Source organism: Aegilops tauschii, chromosome 3, assembly GCF_002575655.3.
Source record: "Aegilops tauschii subsp. strangulata cultivar AL8/78 chromosome 3, Aet v6.0, whole genome shotgun sequence".
Classification (NCBI taxonomy): Eukaryota; Viridiplantae; Streptophyta; class Magnoliopsida; order Poales; family Poaceae; genus Aegilops; species Aegilops tauschii.
The window spans coordinates 611,245,147-611,268,352 of record NC_053037.3 but is presented as its reverse complement, the minus strand read 5'-3'; the positions used below and the strand labels follow the sequence as shown (position 1 = coordinate 611,268,352).

Sequence of the window (23,206 nt, the reverse complement as noted above, 5' to 3'; positions counted from 1 at the left end):
CAAAATTTAAGTTTTTAAATTTTCATAACTAGTAAATGTAGTAACATAACTACATCTGGAAGGATTTTAATTTTTGAAGTTTTTATCATTTTCTTTTGCTTTTTACAAAACTGAAAAGGCGATCGGGGGTAGAGTGTGAAAATGGGACCTTCAGTACCGGTTCGTGCCACGAACCGGTAATAATGACTCAAAACCCATTAGTTTCGGTTGGTGGCTCGAACCGGGACTAAAGGTCTAACCTTTAGTACCGGTTTGTGCCATGAACTGGTACTAATGGGCATCGCACCCTTTACTCCCGGTTCGTGGCACCAACCGGGACTAAAGGTCCCATTTGAATCGGGAAAATGCCTGTACGGTGCCCCCTAGCCGCTCGAACCGGGACTAATGCTCACATTAGTCCCGGTTTGTAATGCTACCGGGATTAATGCTCTTTTCTGGCCGAACCAAAGCCCTGTTTTCTACTAGTGTCTCCTCCGGAGATGGATGTCTCTTAGCTCTTTGCGTTGCGAAGTAGTCCCTCACTTGGGCTTGACAGATCTCCTCCTTTTCCTTCTCGGTCCTCCCGTATGGTAACTTCTCAGGAGTCTTGAGACATGGACCGAATCTGTATTGCCTCCCGCCTGTACTGCTAGACGCCGGAGCAGGCAGAGCGGCTGCGGCTTTCTTCTTTAGTTGCTTACGAGGCGGAGGAGAAGGACTGCGACGCGCCGGAGCAGCCGGAGCGGCGGCGGGTCTCTTCCGCCCTTGCTGACGAGGCGGAGAAGGAGGAGGCTGGCTGGTCGGGCGCGTCGGCGCAGGCGGAGAAGGAGGCGGAGTGCCGCCACGCGCCGGAGAAGGAGGCGGAGTTCCCTGATCACTCGCCGGAGGAGTAGGCGGAGTGCCCTGACTCGCCGGAGGAGGAGGAGGCGAAGGCGTCCAGTTCGGAAGGTTGATGAGCTCCTTCCTCCATAGGCATGGAGTCTTCAAAGCAGAACCCAGCCGAATCTCCCCTTCACTGGTAGGGTGGTCAAGCATGAGCTCCTCAAATCCCTCCGTTATTTCTTCCACCGTCACTCTAGCATATCCTTCTGGAATTGGACGGCAGTGAAAAGTTGCGCCGGGTTCAGGCGGTAGAACAGAGCCGACAGCCGCCTTGACTTTGTACTTCTCCCATTGCGTCATAAGGTGGCAATGTTGAGACTCTGTGATAGCATCCACGGGGTAGCTAGCAGGAGTCGTGAAGACAGGCTCCAGCTGAAGCAACTTGGTGGAAGCCACGCTGCCTCTCCGCTGAGATGGCGGGGTAGCTTTGGGGGTAGCTTCGGCAGGTCGCTTGCTTCGAACTGCATCTCGTTCCTCTAGCTTCTGTACCCTTGAGTGCAGCTCATGGAGTTCGCTCTGCTCCACCTTCCTCCTCCTCTCTTGGCATTTGTAACCGCCTGCGTCCAGAAACCCAGCCTTCCACGGAATGGAGCCTGGCGTGCCTCGTGCTCGTCTAGGGTGCTCAGGATTCCCGAGGGCCATTGTGAGCTCGTCCTTCTCTCTGTCTGGAACGAACGTCCCTGCCTGCGCTGCGTTAATATAGTGCTGAAGCTTCGTGAGGGGTATTCGCAGTTGCTCCCTCGTCGAAACGCACTTCCCTGTTACAGGGTCCAAGGTGCCGCCAACCCCGAAGAACCAAGTCCGGCAACTGTCTGGCCAGTTCAATGTCTCTATTTCGACCCCTTTATCAAGCAGGTCATTCTCAGCCTTGGCCCACAACGGTCGGGCTTTGAGGTAGCCACCTGACCCCGTGCGATGGTGATGCTCCTTCTTCGCAGCATTTATCTTGTTTATGGCTGACATCTTACTCCTCTCTGATGTCTTGTTTGCCACAAATGCGTCCCATTGATCTCTGAGATTCTCGTACCGGCCGATGAATTCTGGTGTCTTTTTTTGGTCGACAAACTTTGCTTTCAGGTCATTCTTCCACTTCCCGAATAGATCTGCCATCTTCTTGAGAGCAAAGGACTTGATCAATGGCTCTTTAACTGGATTCTCCGGATCATCCTCTTCCGGTAGGGTGAAATTTACCTTCGGCGCTTTCCAAAGATCATCTTTCTGTCTATCTTCGACAAAAGAAACTTGAAGCTCTTCATCCTTAGGCTGATTCCATAGCTCTATGCTAATCGGGATCATGTCCCTAACAAGAAACCCGCACTGAGCAGTAAATGCCTCCTTGGTCCGGAGGGGTACAATCGGTTGGCCATCGCGCGCGATTGGTGTGATCGTCAACCTTTCATCTGATTGCAACTTTTTCTTCGGGCCTCGTCTCTTTACCGAAGTTGTGCTCGATCCGGAGGGCTAGAAATAAGAAGAAAGACAAGAGTTAATATGTGTAGATACCAAAACAATGAATGCATCAATTAGCTATAGTCAGCACATGCTTAATTAATATATATACCTGGCCGGACTTTGTTCGGTCACCGGAGCCGTCATCACGGCCTCCTTCTTGCACCGGCATTCGGTCACTGGTCACGGTCTCCTCCGTTGTTCGAGGACCGTAGCCTGCTTCTTCACCCTCTCCTTCCAGACCATCGCTTTCGTTGAGATACTACATGACATCAGCTCCGGCTACGATTATGTACCCCAACACGCCTTCTGCTTCCTCGTCTCGGCCGTGCTCCATAGTTTCTGCAAATATTACAACATGGCAATTATTATACAAACATGACAGATGGATATATTAGTGGCAAACGTAGACCTAGCTATAGCTATTCACAACAAGGAATTATATTAATTAATGGCCTCGACGCTTCTCTAGGGTTTGGGGTGGCCTCGGCAACTCTTAAAGGGTTCGGGGTGGCCTCGACGACAACGCTCTTTTAACTTGGTAAAGGAGGGGGTATATCGACAAGGACGACATACATACATGGAAAAAAATGTTATCGGGGAGGGGGTATATCGACCCCCCCTCATGTCGAAGTTATCGGGGAGGGGGTATCGACCCCCCCTCCCCCCTCATGGTTAATATATGTTGAATTCCCGAGAGAAAGCATTCATCGAACAAAATTACAACAGAAAAAATTGACCAAGTTTTCATATATCATCATCATCATCTACTACAAAAACATTGACATATTCTTTACATATGAACATACAAACGTTTGCATATTCGACAATAATATCACCAAAAAAAATTCTATGAACAATAAAAATTCTAACTTTTGCATATTCCTAGAACCCTCGAACCCTCGAACCTCGACCCTCGAACCCTCGACCATAGAACCCTCGACCCCTCGACCCTAGAACACTGGAACCCTGGAACCCTCGAACCCTCGACCCCTCAACCCTCGAACCCTCGAACCCTCGACGACCCTCGAACCCTCGACCCCTCGACCCCTATTCCTCCTCATGTCGAAGTTATCGGGTATATCGACCCCCCCCCCCTCATGTCGAAGTTATCGGGGAGGTGGTATATCGACAACAACATACCCGATAAAGAAAAAAAAGAAAAAAAATAGGAGAAGAAGAAAGGAATAGAGGTGAAGAAAAAAAATAGAAATTACTCTATTTTTTTCTTCTTCTCTTCTATTCCGTTCTTCTTCTCCTCTTTTTTTTCCTATTCTTATTTATTTCTCCTCTTCTTCCACTCCTCTTCTTCTCATTCTTCCTTCTTCCTAGCTATATATATATATTTTTTTCTAAAAATGTAACTTTTCCATATATAAAACTTTTTCTTCTTCTTCCTTCTTCCTAAATATATAAAACTTTCCTAAAAACAAAACTAACCTAAAATGCACTAAATCAGAGAACATACATAGATAAAACTTTTCTAAAAATCTAAATTTTGCATATATGAACATATATACACAGAGAACATACATACATATGTACATTTTTATAAAAAGGCAAAAAAAATCATCATATATATGAACAAAAAATCTGAAAAAAACAGGACATATAATCATATATACACACATACATATAATGACACATATGCACATAATCTCAAAAAAAATCATATATATTAAAAAAAGGGGGAAGGCCGGCGGCCGGACCGAACGTGGCGGCGACGATGGGAGGGGGGCTGGGGCAGGGGCGCGGGCGACGGCGACGGCGGGGGCGGGCCGGGGCTCGGGCGACGGCGACGAGAGCGACGACGATGGCGGGGGCGGGCTGGGGCAGGGGTGCGGGCAACGGCGACGAGAGCGACGGCGACGGCGACGAGAGCGACGGCGATGGCGGGGGCGGCGGACAGCAATGGGGCAGCCTGGCGGCGTCGATGTGTTCGGCGTCGTCGGGGGCAACTGGTGATGAACTCTGCAAAATTCTTAAGTGCTACTTATATACCAAGAGCATTGGTCCCGGTTCGTGGCACCAACCGGGACCAATGCCAACCTTTGGTACCGGTTGGTGCCACCAACCGGGACCAAAGGTCTCTTTTCAGCAGCCCAAAGGGCGGGAAGCAGAGGGCTTTGGTCCCGGTTGGTGGCACCAACCGGGACTAAAGGGGGGCATTGGTCCCGTTTCGTGGCACAAACCGGGACCAATGCACCCCTTTAGTCCCAGTTGGTTCCACCAACCGGGACCAAAGGCCCTGTGCTGCCCGCGTCGCGGCACGAAAGTTTAGTCCCACCTTGCTAGTTGAGGGTGCTCGAGAGTGGTTTATAATCCCCACTCCTCCTACCATCTCGAGCTCCTCTCAAATGCAGGTTTTCGGGCCTACGCACGCTGTATTTGCCTGTGGGCCTACTGGGCCTTCTGCGGGCCTGAATCCTGGCCCATGGGCTGGTTTTTAGTTGTATTCAGGACGTGGTTGCCCAGTAGGTGGCATTTTTTTATTTTTCCCATTTTTTGTTTCTTTGGTACTTTTTTTCTACTTACAACAAAATACTTACTTTTCCTATTTTTATTTATTTTATTAAGGTTTATTTATTTTATTTTATGATAGTTTATTTTATTTTGTTTCTACATATTTATTTTATGCTTTCTTTTTGAATTTATTTTATTTTTATTATTTTTTCCTACTTTCAACAAAATACTTTCTTTTTGTTTTCTTTTTTGCTTTTTGTATTTATTTTATGAAAATTATTTTTGCTTTTTAGTTCCATAAATTCTTTATAATTTTAGTTTCAATAATACTAGAGGTTTATAAAAGCTTTTTAGTTGATTCCTTTAGTACCAGTTCTAAGGCTGTTACAAAGGCATTTTATTTGGTACCGGTTCTAAGGCTGGGGCCCCACGAGCACCTTTAGTACCGGTTCGTGGCATGAACCGGTAAAAGAGTTTTTTAGTTGATTCTTTCTGCAGCTGTTTTTTAGTCCCACCTCGCCAAGCGAGAGGCACTCACAGCGGTTTATAAGCCCTGAGTGCAGAGACGATGAAGGAGAGGCGCAGTGCTCACCTACACGTTGCTTAGCTTCAAGCATTGAGGAAGTGGTGTAGACTGCACGGAGCTATCAGGGTTTCGGACAAAAACTACACATAGCTCCGTGCAGTCTACACGATTTCCTCAAGGCCTGAAGCTAAGCAACGTGCAGGTGAGCATTGCGCCTCTCTTTTATTTTTAATAACTTATTACAACTTCGGACTTTTGTGTGTTCCAAATGCAACATTCGAGATATCAGGGTTTCATACGGAAACTCGTCTGTTACAAAAAGCATTCGAGATATAATTTTAGTTTCAATAATACTAGAGGTTTTATAAAAGTTTATTTTGTTTTTACTTATTTATTAAAGTTTATTTAGTTTCTACTTATATTTTCTTTTCTTTTTTGCTTCTTTTATTTATTTTATGAAAATTCTTTCTTTTTTGCTTTATTTATTTTATTTTGTTTCTACTTACTGTTGCTATTTTTATTTATTTTAGTTTATTTATTTTACATTATTGAAGTTTATTTTGTTTCTACTTATTTATTAAAGTTTTTTCTGTTTCTAATTATTCATTTTATTTTGTTTCTACTTATTTATTTTCTTTTCTTTTTTTGCTTTTTTATTTATTTTATGAAAATTCTTTTTGCTTTTAATGTTTTACACACAAAAGCCCTCTCCCCTGGCTGGATTGGTACCGGTTTGTGGCCTGACCCGGCCCGAAAGATGACGCATTGGTACCGGTTCAGGCAACAAACCGGTTCCAGTGGTGTTGGGCCAAGAGCGGGGCCTATTGGTCCCGGTTTGTGCCGCCAACCGGGACCAAAGGGGCCAGACGAACCGGGACCAATGGGCCCATTTGCACCGGTTCGTGAGCGAACCGGGACTAATGGGCTTATCTGGCCCGGACGTATGCCCTGTTTTCTACTAGTGCTATGTTTCCGCTAGCATCAATAAAGCGGTTGTTTCTGTACCAAGTTGTTGTGTGTTGTAAGAAGACTCGATCTCTAGGCTGGCAATGCAAGGTAAACCAGTTCCTCTGAGACGGGGTGCCAAACCGCTTGGTATCAGAGCCGCGCAGACTATATGAATGCTAGACCACCGACTCGCTAGTTGAATGGTAGCTAGGTTGATTTGAGTGTCGGTAGTGTGTTGCATCTGATTGTTGCATTGCATGCACTTGATTTATTATTATTTCTAACCGACTAATGGTTGTGAGTGTAGATGGCTCCAGTACCGTATCTGTGCCAGTTGGTGATGTCCCCGTACACTTCGCCGCATCTTCTTCGGAATGTATGGCGTCGCCTCTATCCTCACGGAAGCGACCCAGAGTATCGGGTGTACCGGGAGCACCTAGCAGACTCGGTATACGAGTATCATGCCGTGGTTACATTGAGTAGCAGTTCAGCATCTGGCTCTTACACTCGTTCCTCTAGGAGTGGTTTCGCTTCCACCGCCGCTCAGGCTGTCCAGTTTGGTGCATTTGAGATCCTCGTTGAGCTATTCTACAACGAAATTCAAATGCAGACTCACCCAGGTTTTTACTACTATCCATCCCTCCACGCCGATGGTCATGTCCGCTTTCCTATCATTGATCCGGCGGCCGATAGTGCTACTAGCCACCTTTCTCGCTATATCACTGGTAGTTATCTTCTGATTCTTGAGCTGGCTCGCGAGCTGACTCATGCTCGCACTGCTTTACCAGCCGCTAGATCCTTTCCCAATCCACCTTCCAGGGGATTTACTCCTTATATTGCATCTGCTTCTAGCTCGCCAGTTACCCCGGTTACTCCTTCTAGTAGCTCGGGCACCTCGACTGTGACTTCCCGTAGTACCCCTGCCGAGTGGACTTCACTTCTCGCTACTCCCACAGCCCCTATGCTCCAGTCTCATTTGAGAGCCCTCGAGCCAGCGTCATCGTGCCACTTTCAACCCGGAGGTTCCCATTAGCACCATCAGTTCAGAATCCGAGTCCGGGTCAGGAGAGGACCCCGCAGGTCCAGCAGAGCAGTAGATCGTCAGGTTAGCCGAGGTTGGTAGTATGAGCATAGTCGTATTAGTCATGAGGTTTCTTCATGTATGAGTACTTGTCATGATGTTCCCTGTCATGTATGAGTCTATGTATAATTATGTTGGAACTTTCTTTTATTCACCCTAGTTTTCATCGTTTTTCCTCGGCTTTGTGATGCGCCCATTTTGCATCATGCTTTTATATCGATATTTATTGCATTATGGGCTGTTACTACACATTATGTCACAATACTTATGCCTTTTCTCTCTCTTATTTTGCAAGGTTTACATGAAGAAGGAGAATGCCGACAGCTGGAATTCTGGGCTGGAAAAGGAGCAAATATTAGACACCTATTCTGCACAACTCCAAAAGTCCTGAAACTCCATGAAAGTCAGTTTTGAAATATACTAAAAATATTGGGCGAAGAAAGCACCAGAGGGGGGCCACCACAGTCCACGAGGGTGGGAGGCGCGCCCCCCTGCCTCGTGGGCCACCTGGAAGCCCACCGATGCCCATCTTCTGGTATAAGGTGTCTTTTGCCCTGGAAAAAATCATAAGGAAGCTTTCGGGACGAAGCACCGCCGTCTTGAGGCGGAACCAATCTAGGGCTCCGCGGAGCTGTTATGCCGGGAAACATCCCTCCGGGAGGGGGAAATCGTCGCCATCGTCATCACCATCGATCCTCTCATCAGGAGGGGGTCCATCTCCATCAACATCTTCACCAGCACCATCTCTTCTCAAACCCTAGTTCATCTCTTGTATCCGACCTTTGTCTCAAAACCTCAGATTGGTACCTGTGGGTTGCTAGTATTGTTGATTACTCCTTGTAGTTGATGCTAGTTGGTTTATTCGGTGGAATATCATATGTTCAGATCCTTTATGCATATTAATACCCCTCTGATTATGAACATGAATATGATTTGTGAGTAGTTATGTTTGTTCCTGAGGACATGGGAGAAGTCTTGTTATAAGTAGTCATGTGAATTTGGTATTTGTTCGATATTTTGATGAGATGTATGTTGTCTTTCCTCTAGTGGTGTTATGTGAACATCGACTACATGACACTACACCATTGTTTGGGCCTAGAGGATGGCATTGGGAACTAATAAGTAGATGATGGGTTGCTAGAGTGACAGAATCTTAAACCCTAGTTTATGCGTTGATTCGTAAGGGATTGATTTGGATCCACATGTTTCATGCTATGGTTAGGTTTACCTTAATTCTTCTTTCGTAGTTGCGGATGCTTGCGAGAGGGGTTAATCATAAGTGGGATGCTTGTCCAAGGAAGGGCAGTACCCAAGCACCGGTCCACCCACATATCAAATTATCAAAGTAACGAACGCGAATCATATGAGCATGATGAAAACTAGCTTGACGATAATTCCCATGTGTCCTCGGGAGCGCTTTCCTTTATATAAGAGTTTGTCCAGGCTTGTCCTTTGCTACAAAAATGATTGGGCCACTTTGCTGCACCTTGTTTACTTTTGTTACTTGTTACCCGTTACAAATTACCTTATCACAAAACTACCTGTTATCGATAATTTCAGTGCTTGCAGAGAATACCTTACTGAAAACTGCTTGTCATTTCCTTCTGCTCCTCGTTGGGTTCGACACTCTTACTTATCGAAAGGACTACGATAGATCCCCTATACTTGTGGGTCATCACTTTGTCATTCTCTTTTTCCCGCTTTTGGATGTTTCTCATCTCGGTTGCTTCACATTGGGAAAATAAACAAATAGGATGACAAGAGGAGGCTGCAGCAGTCATGCTGGTGAGGAGGTACCTGTCCGTCGATCGGCAAGACAGGCAGGGCATTCCCCCGAACCATACCCGCAACCACCGCCTCATCCACCAACAGTTGAACAAATAATGCGTATGTTCGAGGAAAGAAGGAGCAACGATCTGCTTGAACTATTGAGAAGTGTGCAGGCCCTAGTGGGAAATAACGGCAATACAAATAGCAATCACTCCAAGCTCTCAGATTTTCAAAGGACTAAGCCACCCAGTTTTACTCAAGTCGCTGACCCGATAGAAGCTGACGATTGGTTAAGGACTATTGAGAAGAAATTGGATATTGCCCGCACATAAGAAGTTGATAAGGTTCCATTTGCAACCCACTATCTGGAAGGAGCCGCAGCTATTTGGTGGGACAATACTAAAGCCATGTGGCCAGAAAGTTCAAGAAATATTCATTGTGTATTAATAATATTCAACAAATATTGTGTTTTTTATCTTGTATTAAAAAAAAGGTTCATCGTGTAGTAACATTTTTTTTTTGCATTTAAAAATTGTTCATCATGTTTTAAAAATGATTAGCATGTACTAAAGAATGTTTGTCGCACATTCAAGAAATGAACAATGCAACTTTTCAAAAACATGATGTACCTTTTATTTGTACACAATGGATTTTTCTAAAGGCGCAATGAAACTCTTTCAAAAACATGACGAAAATTTTTGTTTGTACATGGTTAACATTTTTCTTAGATAGATGTTTAATGTATTTTTAATACATGAATTTTTTTTAAATACAAATGTACATTCTAAAAATTATGCAATGGACATTTTGACATAGACAACAAACACTTTTAATAACAGAATACAACTGTCATCTGTTTGTTTTCACTCAAAGTGTTTGATAATTAGAACAATGGTCTAATTTATATTCCTATGACATGGAAAAAAGTGTGGACCGCATATGTAGGCTTGAGCCTAAAAAGCAACTACATCACCAGTTCACCATGTGGCTGTACTAGCAAGTGCAATCATAAACCGTAATGTATTGAAAATGATGGAAATTTGATTTGTTTGGTTTTAAAACCTTGATCATTTGCCATTACATTTACAACTATAACAAATAGAAGCATGGTGCTTTGTGTACAGACATGACTTCAGCTTACTTGTTCAAGCCTCCAACATAATCCTTTTTTTAGATCCATTTGGCATTGCCGTTTCTTTTTACCTAAATTGTTTAGCTTTTTCCTAAGTTTTGATATATCAATTAGTTGGCAGCAATATTAGAATTGCGCAAGTCACATCTTACTAGGATTAAACAGGACTCTCCTAACCAACTGATTGCACATAATAGCGCACAACAGGTGCAAAATCGGCATGGACCGAATCACCAGATCTAGTGGTTCTTCCGGAACTTTCTTCCCAAATTGAGACCGTCTCTATTTGAGCGCAGATGCGAGCCTTGTATTCAAACCATATCTCACAAGTAACAAATGAACTCAAAATTTGAGATACAGTAAATTAATCATACAAGCAATCCGTAAATTAATGGACCCAACGATTTGTCCAATGCAGTCCATACAAACATGACAACTAACATCACACCGTCATAATTAAGCACAGCGGAGTATTTTATTTGTATGTAAGTATGGTAAACATGGTCTACCTTTACTATTGTTGCTTGAGAGAGAGGAGCGTCTTGAAGATGCCCACTGGAACACCAACCACGGTGAAGACCGTGACAATGATTTTAAAGTTGTTGTAGATGAACTTGTGCACCTTGATCCACATCCACCTGTTGACTTTGTAGTTCTCAATGCGTGTCAAGATACGGAAGTAGGAGGGGCCGATGGACAGGAGCTTGGTAAGGCTCTTGAAAAACTCAAGCATCTCTTTGTTTGTGAGTTCTCCTAGCACAAGATGCTTCCTTCGTAGCTCGTGAACATCATCCTCCCGGTCCATGAGCATCGAAAGGAGGGCGAAGTACGAGCAGACGGACGTCTCTTCATCATTATATAGATCCCCTGAGGTCGTGCATACCTCAAAAGCCGCCATGTTTACAAGCCAACATGCCCTTGTGCTGCTTAGCACCAGTGGAGTCAGGTAAAGCTCGCCAAAGAGGGGTCCTTTCCTGATTCCGATTTCTGTGAAACTTCCTGTCTTGATGGCTTTCAGCTTGATGCCGATTTCTGCAAGCTCGATGGCACTTGTAGATGCTGACATTGAACTGACTCTTTTACTAGACTTCTTCTTGGCCGTTGGCATATGTCTTTCTATAGCAAACGTTGAGCAGTCAAACGTATGAATGTCGAAAATACATGATTAATGCGGTTTATCTTGCTGACTATTTTGGCCTTCTTGCTGACTTTGATGGTCCTATACTCGTATTGTTGGTTGTTTTGTAGAATCTGAGGAGACCAAGGAGATGAGGAGGCGCATACCCTTCATCCAATTCTGAAAGGATTTCGTCTGGTCCATTATGGTACAAACGGTTTGTGAGACCACCTCCCATCGCTGAAATTAACTTCTTCACTTGCACGGCCACAGGCCTAAAGTTCATGACGGTTTCCACAACCAGCCAGGGGAGTTGGTTCTCTAGCATCATTTCATCACTATTGATATGCAATCTATTGTTGCGAAAAACTGATAGCAACTCTGGACATGGAAGTTGCTCCTTGTTAAACATAAGCACAAACTCCAGCAAGAAACATGCATCATAGAACATCATAGCCTCAAAGTCAGTATCGCTGATACGTGCCACAGCGTCATCATTGTAGAGGCGGCGGGCCTCGTGCGTGACCAAGACAACAGCCCCATAAATCTCCTCAAGTGAGTGGTCTGACCTGCTGATGAAGTGGTAGGCAGCCACGTGCTTCACCTTCTCCATCTGACGGAGCTGGGGTGAGCCATGGTGGTAAGGGCCGATGGCCACAACCCTTGGCACGGTGTAGCAGCTTCCGAGACCGTGCAGGCTTGCAGGGAACCTATGCATTTTCTCTTTTCTTTTGTCGAAATCAACCCTAAACTCTTGTGCTGCTTTCCTCAAGTACTCCTCAACGGGGGTAGCCGGTGCTGCTTTTGCAAAGTCCATGTCCTCATCAACTTGCTCATGGCTACAGCTAGGAAGATCACGCACATCTGTGATCTCATTGGACAAACCAGCCTGAAACTCTTGAGCTGCTTTCGTCAAGTACTCCTCAACGGGAGAAGGTACTACTTCTGCAGAATCCATGGTCTCCACCGTTGAATCAACTTACTGGAGGCTTAGTACGGCTGGGAGTACCGGACAGATATGTTATCTCAGCAGAGAAATCAGCGTTGGACTTGGACTCCTCGGCTGCTTTCTTCAACTAAAGAACTGCTCAATCGGAGCCATGGCCTCAACCACCGAATCAGCCAGCAGGTCGCGCTACGAGTACCAGAGAGATCTGCATCCGAGCTAAGCCCAGTGGATAGTAGGATTGGGGCTACCTGCCTGCTGCTTCTATGCTGTTTGCTACTGATAGCTAGAAAGTCAATTGTGATACCGTGAAAGGAAAACCTGTAGAGAAGTGTGGTTGGAGCTAGTACAGTTTCCAAACTGAAAAACAAAACTGCAGATAAAAAGTAAGAGATGGGATATATAGTTATATACCAAGATGGCACCTCCACTATCCCTTTTGTGTATATATATTTTTTGAAGCTTCCTAAGACATGGACGTTTGAGCCAAAAGACACTAAACTACTGCAAATGGGATTGCCTTTTCCACTACGAGACAGTTTATATTAATTCTCTGAATCCGATCAACCACTCTTTGGCCAGTCCGCGTCAACATGGTGAGCTCACCCGTGCCAACTATCATTTTTTTGTTTTGTTTATCAGAAGATATTATGTTGCTTTGTGCCACTTGAGACTTCTATCATTGGTCTGCGGAAAAGATATAAATTGTTTTAGCCAGGATGCTAATCCATCACCTGTAGTGTTTTTCTTTTGAGGGACATCACCTGTAGTATTAGGGCATCTCCAATGCTGACCCGTAAATTTCATCTCGCATCTGTCCGCGGAAAGGAATGCGAAAGAACACCATCCAATGGTAGCAGCATATATTTTGACAACAGTTCAAACCAACCGGACGAAATTCGTGCAAACACGGCCAGATTTCATATAAACATGACAGATTTTCATATAAACATGACGGATTTCATTACGTTTACGTCAACTAAGCGGTGCTAGTCCAGGAAAACGCAAAGATTGCAGCAAAAAATCACGCGATCACCGCTAGCACCATCTCGCCAGTTGTAGCATCCCCCCTTGCCAGCATGTAGGCGCCTCGTAGCTCGCCAGACCGTGGTTCTAGCTTTCCCCGGCCACAGTTGCGGCATCGCCGAACTGCGGTTGTAGCACCATCGCGCCCATCATCGTCGGCAGCCGCATCACTTGCAGTCGTCAGCCATGGCGTCTCTCATGCTCACCAAGCGCCGTCGTCCAGTGCCTATGCAGCACCACCCCCGCCATTTGCTCACGGCGCACGCCTGTAGTCGCCCTTCAACATCACGCCCTCCCCTCACCATGGACAAAAAGCTCGTCACGAGGCGCTCAACGGCGCGGTGGTGGGGGATCGTAATGAGCAGAAAGAGGAGGTTGGGAGGAGGAAGGGAGAGAGGAGGAATAGATAAGGTGGAGATAGATTGTGTGTGGGCCCGTGATCCACATGTCCCCTTTCCTGCTCGTTTGTGTCACGAGAGAGCTGAGTCGGTGCGAGCCACGAGCGACCGGCCCAACCTTTGGCCGGTCCGCTGATTATAAACGTTTCCCAAAATGAGTAAAAATGGGTCTATCTAGAACTAAAATACGTTTACATATATCCATTTCTCCGACAAGTATTTTCAGACGAAGAGAGTACTAATAAACGAAGAAAATGAGGCTTTGGGTGGAGGGGTTAATATACTTGATAGTGTGTGCAGTGAGACAACTTGTGGCGAGGTTTCCTGGGAAGAGAAGAAGAAAACCCCAAGATTCCGTCTGACATGTGGTGTCCGCCTGTCAAGTTGCATGGCTTGACCCGCCCGCGCCGGGTCAGCATTGTCCTGACTTCACTCCTCGCACCCACCTCCCCTCGGTCTCCTAGCTCTCTTCTCCTATAGTGGGTTGACTTCATCCTCTTTCTCTCTCCTAGCTTCTCCTCGGCCGCCTGCACCACATCCCCATCAGTGTCCAGCGGAGCGGAGATCTTCCCCTGGGTGAGCCCCCGTCTTCCCCTAACCATCTGTCTATTTCGTTTATCTTGGTCGGCGCCGTATTATAATCAGGGTTCCAGGTTCATTCCTATTACGAGAAACATTGAGCTCAGATTTGGATAGATGGATGTGCTAGTACAATGTTTTGCTGCGATGGCTCGAGCTCACCGGCACTATCCGTGTTTTCATTTATCAATAACAACCCTGCTGCATTGGTCTCGATGATTGTGTTCCTGGCAATAATCGTCTTTCTGTTGCTATTGTGGTTGGTGTACCCTTGACTTGTGCAGAAACAAGCTGGATGGAAGAATACCATAGTCACGTCAGTTTCTGACATTTGAGAACACTTCATATGAAGGAAATGCCACCCGGTTGTGAGCTCGAGTTTGCAATTGATCTCATGCAAGGGACAGCACCCATATATAAGAAATATTACGGGATGCCTTCATCCGAGCTAGTTGAGCTGAAGAAGCAGTTGGATGAGAGGCTCAAGAAAGGGTACATCCGCCCTAGTTCGTCCCCATGGGGATCACCTGCCTTATTTGTGGACAAGAAAGATGGTAGTCTTCGTATGTGTGTAGAGTACCGCCAGCTCAATGATGTCACTATCAAGAACAAGTACCTGCTCCCCAAGATTGACGATTTGTTTGATCAACTGAATGGAGCTCAAATATTCTCCAAGATTGATTTAAGGACCGCGTACCATCAGCTCAAAATTAAGAAAAAGGATATTCCTAAGACCGCATTCACCACTCGATACGCTCTATATGAATACACAGTCATGTCTTTTGGTCTAACAAATGCCCCTGCCTTCTTCATGCATATGATGAACAAAGTGTTCATGGACTTCTTGGACAAATTCGTGGTGGTCTTCATCGACGATATTCTCATATGTTCTAAAGGAGAAGAAGGGCATAAACAACATCTCCAAGCAGTATTGCAAAGGCTCCATGATCACCAGTTATATGCAAAATTCAGCAAGTGTGAGTTCTGGCTTAAGCAAGTCGGATTCTTGGGACATATTCTCTCCGCAAAAGGAAGTGTCGTGGATCCAAGTAAAGTCAAGGATGTGCTAAAATGGCCAGCACCAACGACTGTGACCGAGATCAGAAGTTTTCTGGGGCTTGCTGGTTATTATCGACAATTCATTCAAGGCTTTTCCAAGATCGCAAAACCAATGACAGAGCTGCTCAAGAAGGACCAAAAGTTCGTATGATCTGAAGACTGTGAGAAGAGATTTAATGAATTGAAGACTCGTTTAACCTCAGCACCTGTGTTGACGCTTCCGAACATTTATTGAAGCTTTGATGTATATTGTGACGCATCCAGAAGAGGTATAGGGTGCGTGCTCATGCAAGACGGCGAGGTTGTAGCCTACGAATACAAACTGCTACAACCACATGAAGGAAATTATCCTACTCATGACTTGGAATTAGCAGCAGTGGTGCATGCCTTAAAAATCTGGAGGCATTATCTCATCGGCAAGCGGTGCCAAATATTCACCTATCACAAAAGCCTCAAGTACATATTCACTCAACCAGACTTGAATCTCTGACAAAGAAGATGGCTTGAGGTTGTCAAAGATTATGACCTCGGCATAAATTACCATTCGGGGAAAGCTAATATGGTTGCCGATGCTCTCAGCCGCGAACCGCCACACTGAACGCATTAATGGAATCTTTGCCTCCCGAGCTACAAGAAGAGATAGCCTAGATCAACCTGACCATTGTTGAAGCTGACTGCACCCCCATGCTGGAAGTCACCCTCACTCTTGAGGAAGGTATTCGCAAGGCCCAAGCAGAGGATCCATTGCTGCAACACCATGTCACACGTATGCAAGTCGGCAAGACTCAAGATTTCTTGGTGGATGATTAAGGTACCCTAAGATTTCAAGGGCGAATCTGCATACCAGACACGAAAGATCTGAGAAGAAGATATTAACGGAGGCACACGAATCTTCGTACTCGTTCTGATGACGGGAAAATGGCGGGCGTGAGACACGCGTCCACGTCATTGGTATAGAGTTAATATATTTAAGCGCATAAATGCATAAATAAAATAGAGATCGAACATTGCAGGTACATTATTTTCAGAACTCTTACATTTACATAAAAAATTCTGTTAATTACATCTCCGAAAAGAAAACCCCGATTAAGAATTCCAACTATCCTATTACATAGAATTGCAACATATGACTACCACAAAATGATAAAGAAGAAATGGCTCCTCCTCGCTATCGTAGACGCCGGTGTGCTCGGGGGAGCATTCTCTGTCTTCTTCAAATTATCATGTGGCTTGTTCATTTATATTTTTACTCTTGTACCATTATGAGTAGTACATAGAGTACGAGTGCAATGCATGCCTTTTGCATCGGACACCTAATTTATGTAGTCGACTTAACTAACATATGCTAGTATGACCATGCGGCTATCTTAATCAGTTTTTAGGTCATTTCATTTTAACGAGTGATGAGTCGACTAAAAGTATATTCACTTAATACATGCATGTTACATCTTTTACAGGGCCGGTCCTGGGATTTCGGGGGCCCGGGGCGAAATTAGAACCAGGGGCCCCTTAATATAAACATTTAACCTCTCCTGCCACATTTACAGACCTCACTACAATTCTTTGTTGATATGTGGCTATCTAAAAGATCTACATGTTTTACATAATAAAGCAAAAAAAGTCACTTTGGAAGCATACCTCGGCCATCAGCAACACATCGGCTGCCTCCTTGTACATGTTCTTTGATAAGAACTTTGCTTTTTCGTGAAATATTAGAACCTTCTGATAAGCTTTAGAGATAAGTTGGATAATTAGGTAAATGTCATATGCTATATTAGAAAATCATTGAACAGAAAATTGATCAATATATTACTTGATATGTCACATGCAAATCCAAGAACATTTTATCTCTACTTTGATCCTGGAGACCTAAGATAAAATCTTCTACATGGAAGGAGCCATTTGAATGCCTTTCAGATTATGCTTTTGCATCATCCCCAAAATTGACCGTCTGAGTTAAACAGATGAGTTCATAAAAAACTTGATGCAACTTAGTGGTTAATCCTGCTTCAAAGACATCGTCCCATACTTCTAATTTGTAATCGAACAATCACAGCATGGCTCTTAATTTTCGGATACGAAGCAAATAATGCTCGTGGTGACTTCTTTTTTACGGTGGAAGAAAGGAAGGGCAGAAATCTAAAAAATCTGTACTACTCCACAGGATTGGATCAAAAAGTAGCAGAGAGATCCTCACCGGAGTGTGACAAGAAGCCTACTTGCGCGCCCTTCCTCCGTTGCTGCTGCTGTAGAGGCGGCGGCGGCGAAGGCGGCGGCGGCGGCGATTGGGGAGGGTTTGGCGTGCGCGGTGGGCGTAGAAGACGGGGAAAACGCGACATGGGTGTTGAACGCTACTACATGGGGCCTTCCGTAGCGATCAACATGCCACCGGTGCGCTAGGTCATGCCCAGTATCTCCGTGTGGGAATTGTACGGGGCCTACGCTTGGAAACAGTACGTGGTGGGCTATCTACTTCGTGGCTGAGTGTCCGCGTTAGGCTTCCTCTGCATCCCTTGCCGTGGGCTATTTGCGTACCTGGAGGGGGGCCCTGGGATATTGGGGGCCTGGGGCGGTCACCCCCCCTGCCCCTCCCCAGGGCCGGCCTTGTCTTTTATTGATGCATATATGACCATACATGAGATGATGGGGCATCTGATTTAGTCCATGTTGGCTTCTGCGCATGCATGGAAATTTAAGAAAAGCGGGTTCTAATATCAGAACCATCTCATATGTTATCTTGTTTCATTTTGTTTGGTATGTTTGATGATAGCATCTGCTAAGCAAATCAATCTCTTTTGGTTAGGACTAAAGCGAGCTAGATGCAATATCTTTTATTTTATCACGGGTCACATGCATATACTCTAACCATCGGTGGATAGTATATGCGTGTTGCATAGAGTCTGTACGCTCTAGATTTCATATTTTAGATATGTATGATTATATTTTTTACTTAACCTACACGCATTCATTTTCTTTTATGGGCATATTTTATTTAAGTGTGGACCGAGACAACTAGTATTTTCATTATCTCATGTCTACACGTTGGGTTTCACATAGCACATTTTATATGCATTAGAGTATGCTCATTTAATCATCTATATGACAGATGTAAATAACATTTGTATCTTCATGTTTGTATTACTACTGACATGACATAGCATATATGTCCGCGGTGTGACCAACAACAGGCTTCAAACATAATTTGGTGAGCATCCAATTTATACATTTTCATGCTCTAGATTGAAGGTACACGCACAATTTACATCGTCTTATTTTGTGCAACTCAAACAAATGAAGAGTGTATTTCTTGTAGGCACATATTTATTCTATGATTTTTTGTAGATGGTCATATAAGGTTTGTGTATGTTTCATATTTGTTTTCCCCCGAGCTTTACCCTTGCGTCGCTCTCGTCTATGATGAAAGGGAAAATACGTCCTCCTTAGTTTGGGTCGCCATGATCAACCAAGGAGTGAAATTTATCATCTTTGACATAAACGCACTTTGGCTCGTATCACGATGATCAGCCAAGGCAAAAATGTCAAGATGTAATTATATGTTGTATGCTCCTTGATTTGTATCATGATGATCCACAAAGGAGTCTTTTGTGGATCTTAAACATATTCGCACTTTGGCTTGTATCATGATGATCAGCCAAGGCAAAAATGTCAGGGTCAAAATATGCGAAATATGCTCCTTGGTTCGTATCGCAATGATCAACCAAGGGTAATTTTCCTCTCTTGAACATAATTGCTATTTGGCTCGTATCACTATGATGAGCCAATGCAAAATGTTAAGATGAGGCTGTATGGCGAATGCTCCTTGGTTTGTATCACAATGATCAACCAAGGGAAAGTTTCCTATGTTAAACACAACTGCTCTTTGGCTTGCACCATGATGATCAGCCAAGGCAGAATGTCAAAATGAAGATACATGGGTCATACTTCTTGGTTTGTATCACAATGGCCAATCAAGGCCAAATTAATTTTCCTCTCCTAAACATAACTGCTCTTTGGCTCGTATCACGATGATCAGCCAAGGCAGAATGTCAAGATGAGGATACATGAGGCGTACTCCTTGATTTGTATCACAATGATCAATCAAGAAGAAAGATGAATATGATGAGAGATATGTCGAGGAGCAAGAAGATTAGAGGAGGATCATGATTCCCACCTTGTCTACCTTCCTCAGGTTCCTGACCGGACGGCGGCCTTGCAGCAGCAGCAGCGTATATGTGGATGAGAGCAGCAGCGTGAGGCCAGAGATCAAGAATATGAGTAGGGAAAGTAGCAGTAGAGCAGCAGCGGCCGGGAGGGAAAAAGCGCAATTGGCGGCGGCACAGCAGCGGCTAGGAAAAGAGAGCCCCAACCCTTTGTGGTATTTATAGGAGGAAGCAGCATAGGAAATTAACGGAGGGACGCGCCCACGTTCTCCAGTTCGTGGGTGAGATCGTGTCAGCGTGGGGCTGCCTCCTTTATGTATTTGTTTAATCACTAACTAGCAAAAGAGACCGTGCGTTGCAACGGGAGAAAAAAACACAACACACTCTTAACCGAACAACCATCACTCAAGACCATAATAGGTCCATCTCCTTTATTTTAGCGACGCATCATATTTGTGTTGCCGCTTATCCTTCTTCTCACCCTCGCCGGCGATGGCCTTAGTGTTCACACAAACCAAAACGTGTTTGAATGTGGTTAATCCTAAGACGTCCTCCTCTCTCCCTCTCTCTCTCTCTCTCTCTCTCTCTCTCTCCTCCCTCTCCCTCTCTCTCTCTCGCTTTCTCTCACACTCGCGATGGGAAATTTGTTGTTTTCCCCTGCGATGTATTCAGAGGTATGCATGTGTAGTTCTTGATGTTTTCTTTTTCCTATATGACTATAGTGGGTGTTTATTTGCAAACCGGATCGCCGCCTGTACGAAAGAAAAATGGATCGTGCGTTATAGTTATAAGTTTTCTTCCAAAACAATATCTAAAAAATATTTAACAAGTAAAATTAACATCATATTCAAATTTCACACATCTTTCTAATCAAATTTCATATATAACATGTTAAAATCGGAGTTACGGTTTAAATGATACGTATAATTTAGAAAACCATTTGTTTGACTTAAATATCTTCCAAAATAATATTTATAAATATTTAACAGGTTAAAATAATCTTACATTCATATTCTACATATTTTTCTAATCAAATTTCATATATAACATGTTTAAATCGGAGTTACGGTTTAAAAGATATGGATGGTTTAGAAAAGCATTTGTTTGAATTAAATATGATCCGCGGATGGAATACCTAAAAAGTCACGGGGGTTTTTGAAAAACTGTAAAATAACGGTTCGGTGTGACTTAAATCCGGTCTGCGGGTTGATTTCATGAAAATGCAGGGGCTTTTTTTTGCAAAACGGTGCGACGGACGGGCAAAAACCCTACGTGCTTTATTATTAGGTAGAGACTAGTACAAATGCATGTGCGTTGCATCGGGCAAAGAAAACAAGCACAACCTACTTCGCGTGCCATTATGCGCCATTTTTTATATCGAATTCAAATAAACATCAATCATAAGGTTACACTGATTATTGTTTTTTAGCAAGAAGTTTGGACATGAAGAAGCCAACTTGGCCTTCTTCCGATGGAAAAGTAGTTTTGCATGGAATAGTTTGTCCATCGGTTTTGTTTTTTACTTTTTAGGAAAATGCGAAAAAAATCCTTATTTTTAATAAAAATTCACAAAAAATTAGAACACTTTTAAGGAAAGTTCACATTCCTTTGAAGATTTTTTTAACAGATGTCTATTTTGAAAAGGAAAAATTTAATTTTTTTGTACATTTTTAAATGAAAATATTTTTTAGAAAAAGTCGAACATTTTTGGGAATTATGAACCTTTTTAAAAAAGTGTAAACATGTGTAAAATTGTGATCATTTAATCTATTTTACTGTGTTGAATTTTTCTAAAGATAGCTGGTTGTTTGCTTGGGTAGAGTTTATCTTTTCTCTTAAAAATATTGCAAGTGAACATGCCCGTCCACTGTAACTGGAAAAGAAAATATCACACGCCTTTAACCCATTAACGACATCCCACCCATATCGATCTATACGGCGCTGGCGTGGACGAGCGGAAAGCCGGCCCCGTTGTATTTGATACAACCTCCGACTCGACCAGTTCACATTGCACCACGGAAATGATACCTCACAGCTGCACGCCCTAAATAAATGAATTAACCTGGGAACCAAACAACGGCCTCAACCAAAAGCATGGGTAAAGAAATGAACTGAATGACATGAAAAACTATGTCTTAATATATAATTTATATGCATAGAAAGCTGCATATAATAAAAATAATTAGTTACATCTAATGTGAATCTTAGTGACAGTTCAAACAAAAACGATCACCATTGTTTAGTCACTTGTACTTTGAAAACACACTATCTTACCAGACAAAGGGCACAGATTATCCATGATGAAAGTGTCATTAACTTATTATGACAGGAAAATGCACAAAGAAAACAGAAGCATATTTTCCAAAACTTCACCTAAGTTTAGTATTTTTACGCAATTGAATTACTCAGCAGACAATTATTTACCTCTCGGTTAAATTGAGAGTATCCAATGAAATTCGAGGGAGAAAAATGAACATATGTGACCCAGTGACAGTCTGCTCGCTTGACCTCTTCATGGAATTTACTATTGTGGTTATAAATAGTTGCAAATTTGTTACCAATATAATCTAGCAGTTTTTATGAGAACTCTATGAAGGCAAACTACCAACAACACATTTAACTCTAGAAGAAAACTGGGAAAATTTGAGGAACAAGACAAAAAGTCGATCTTGGTGGCAATACTCCTAAAGTGGCATATACTCTCGACTTTGTTTTGCAACAACAACAACAACAACAACAACAACAACAACAACAACAACAACAACAACAACAACAACAACAACAACAACAACAACAACAACAACAACAACAACAACAACAACAACAACAACAACAACAACAACAACAACAACAACAACAACAACAACAACAACAACAACAACAACAACAACAACAACAACAACAACAACAACAACAACAACAACAACAACAACAACAACAACAACAACAACAACAACAACAACAACAACAACAACAACAACAACAACAACAACAACAACAACAACAACAACAACAACAACAACAACAACAACAACAACAACAACAACAACAACAACAACAACAACAACAACAACAACAACAACAACAACAACAACAACAACAACAACAACAACAACAACAACAACAACAACAACAACAACAACAACAACAACAACAACAACAACAACAACAACAACAACAACAACAACAACAACAACAACAACAACAACAACAACAACAACAACAACAACAACAACAACAACAACAACAACAACAACAACAACAACAACAACAACAACAACAACAACAACAACAACAACAACAACAACAACAACAACAACAACAACAACAACAACAACAACAACAACAACAACAACAACAACAACAACAACAACAACAACAACAACAACAACAACAACAACAACAACAACAACAACAACAACAACAACAACAACAACAACAACAACAACAACTTATGTGGTTAGCTTATGTGGGCTAAACTCCTTCTTTACTATTTGGGCCAAAGTTAATCATTTTACTTTGGCGAAAGTTAAACAAAGTCATTTGCTCTTTCTATTTGGCAATTAATCATTTTTACCATTCGAATTAACTTATATTTTTATAATAGCTATTGCACCATATTTTACTTTGGCGAAATTCCATGTCAACACGATCCATCCAAGCGGAACCAAAATGTATGAAGACCTCAAGG

At 43.4% G+C, this 23,206-nt stretch overlaps 1 protein-coding gene across 1 annotated transcript; it reads right to left on the bottom strand.

Annotated features, from left to right (window-relative positions):
* Positions 1-10,744: 10,744 nt before the first annotated feature.
* On the bottom strand, positions 10,745-12,305 carry LOC109764739 (UPF0481 protein At3g47200-like). The gene is made up of 2 exons (XM_020323522.1): positions 11,456-12,305; positions 10,745-11,346 (listed from the first exon to the last, which is right to left on the bottom strand). The coding sequence occupies exons 1-2, from the start codon at positions 12,303-12,305 to the stop codon at positions 10,745-10,747; spliced, it is 1,452 nt and encodes a 483-aa protein (XP_020179111.1).
* Positions 12,306-23,206: the final 10,901 nt, after the last annotated feature.

Bases quoted from the DNA above. Each gene is read 5' to 3' on its own strand.
- LOC109764739 (XM_020323522.1), bottom strand. From the start codon at position 12,305: ATGGATTCTGCAGAAGTAGTACCTTCTCCCGTTGAGGAGTACTTGACG. The intron at 11,347-11,455 runs GTATAGGACCAT...CGTTTGCTATAG, and splicing joins CAAAACAACCAACAATACGA to AAAGACATATGCCAACGGCC.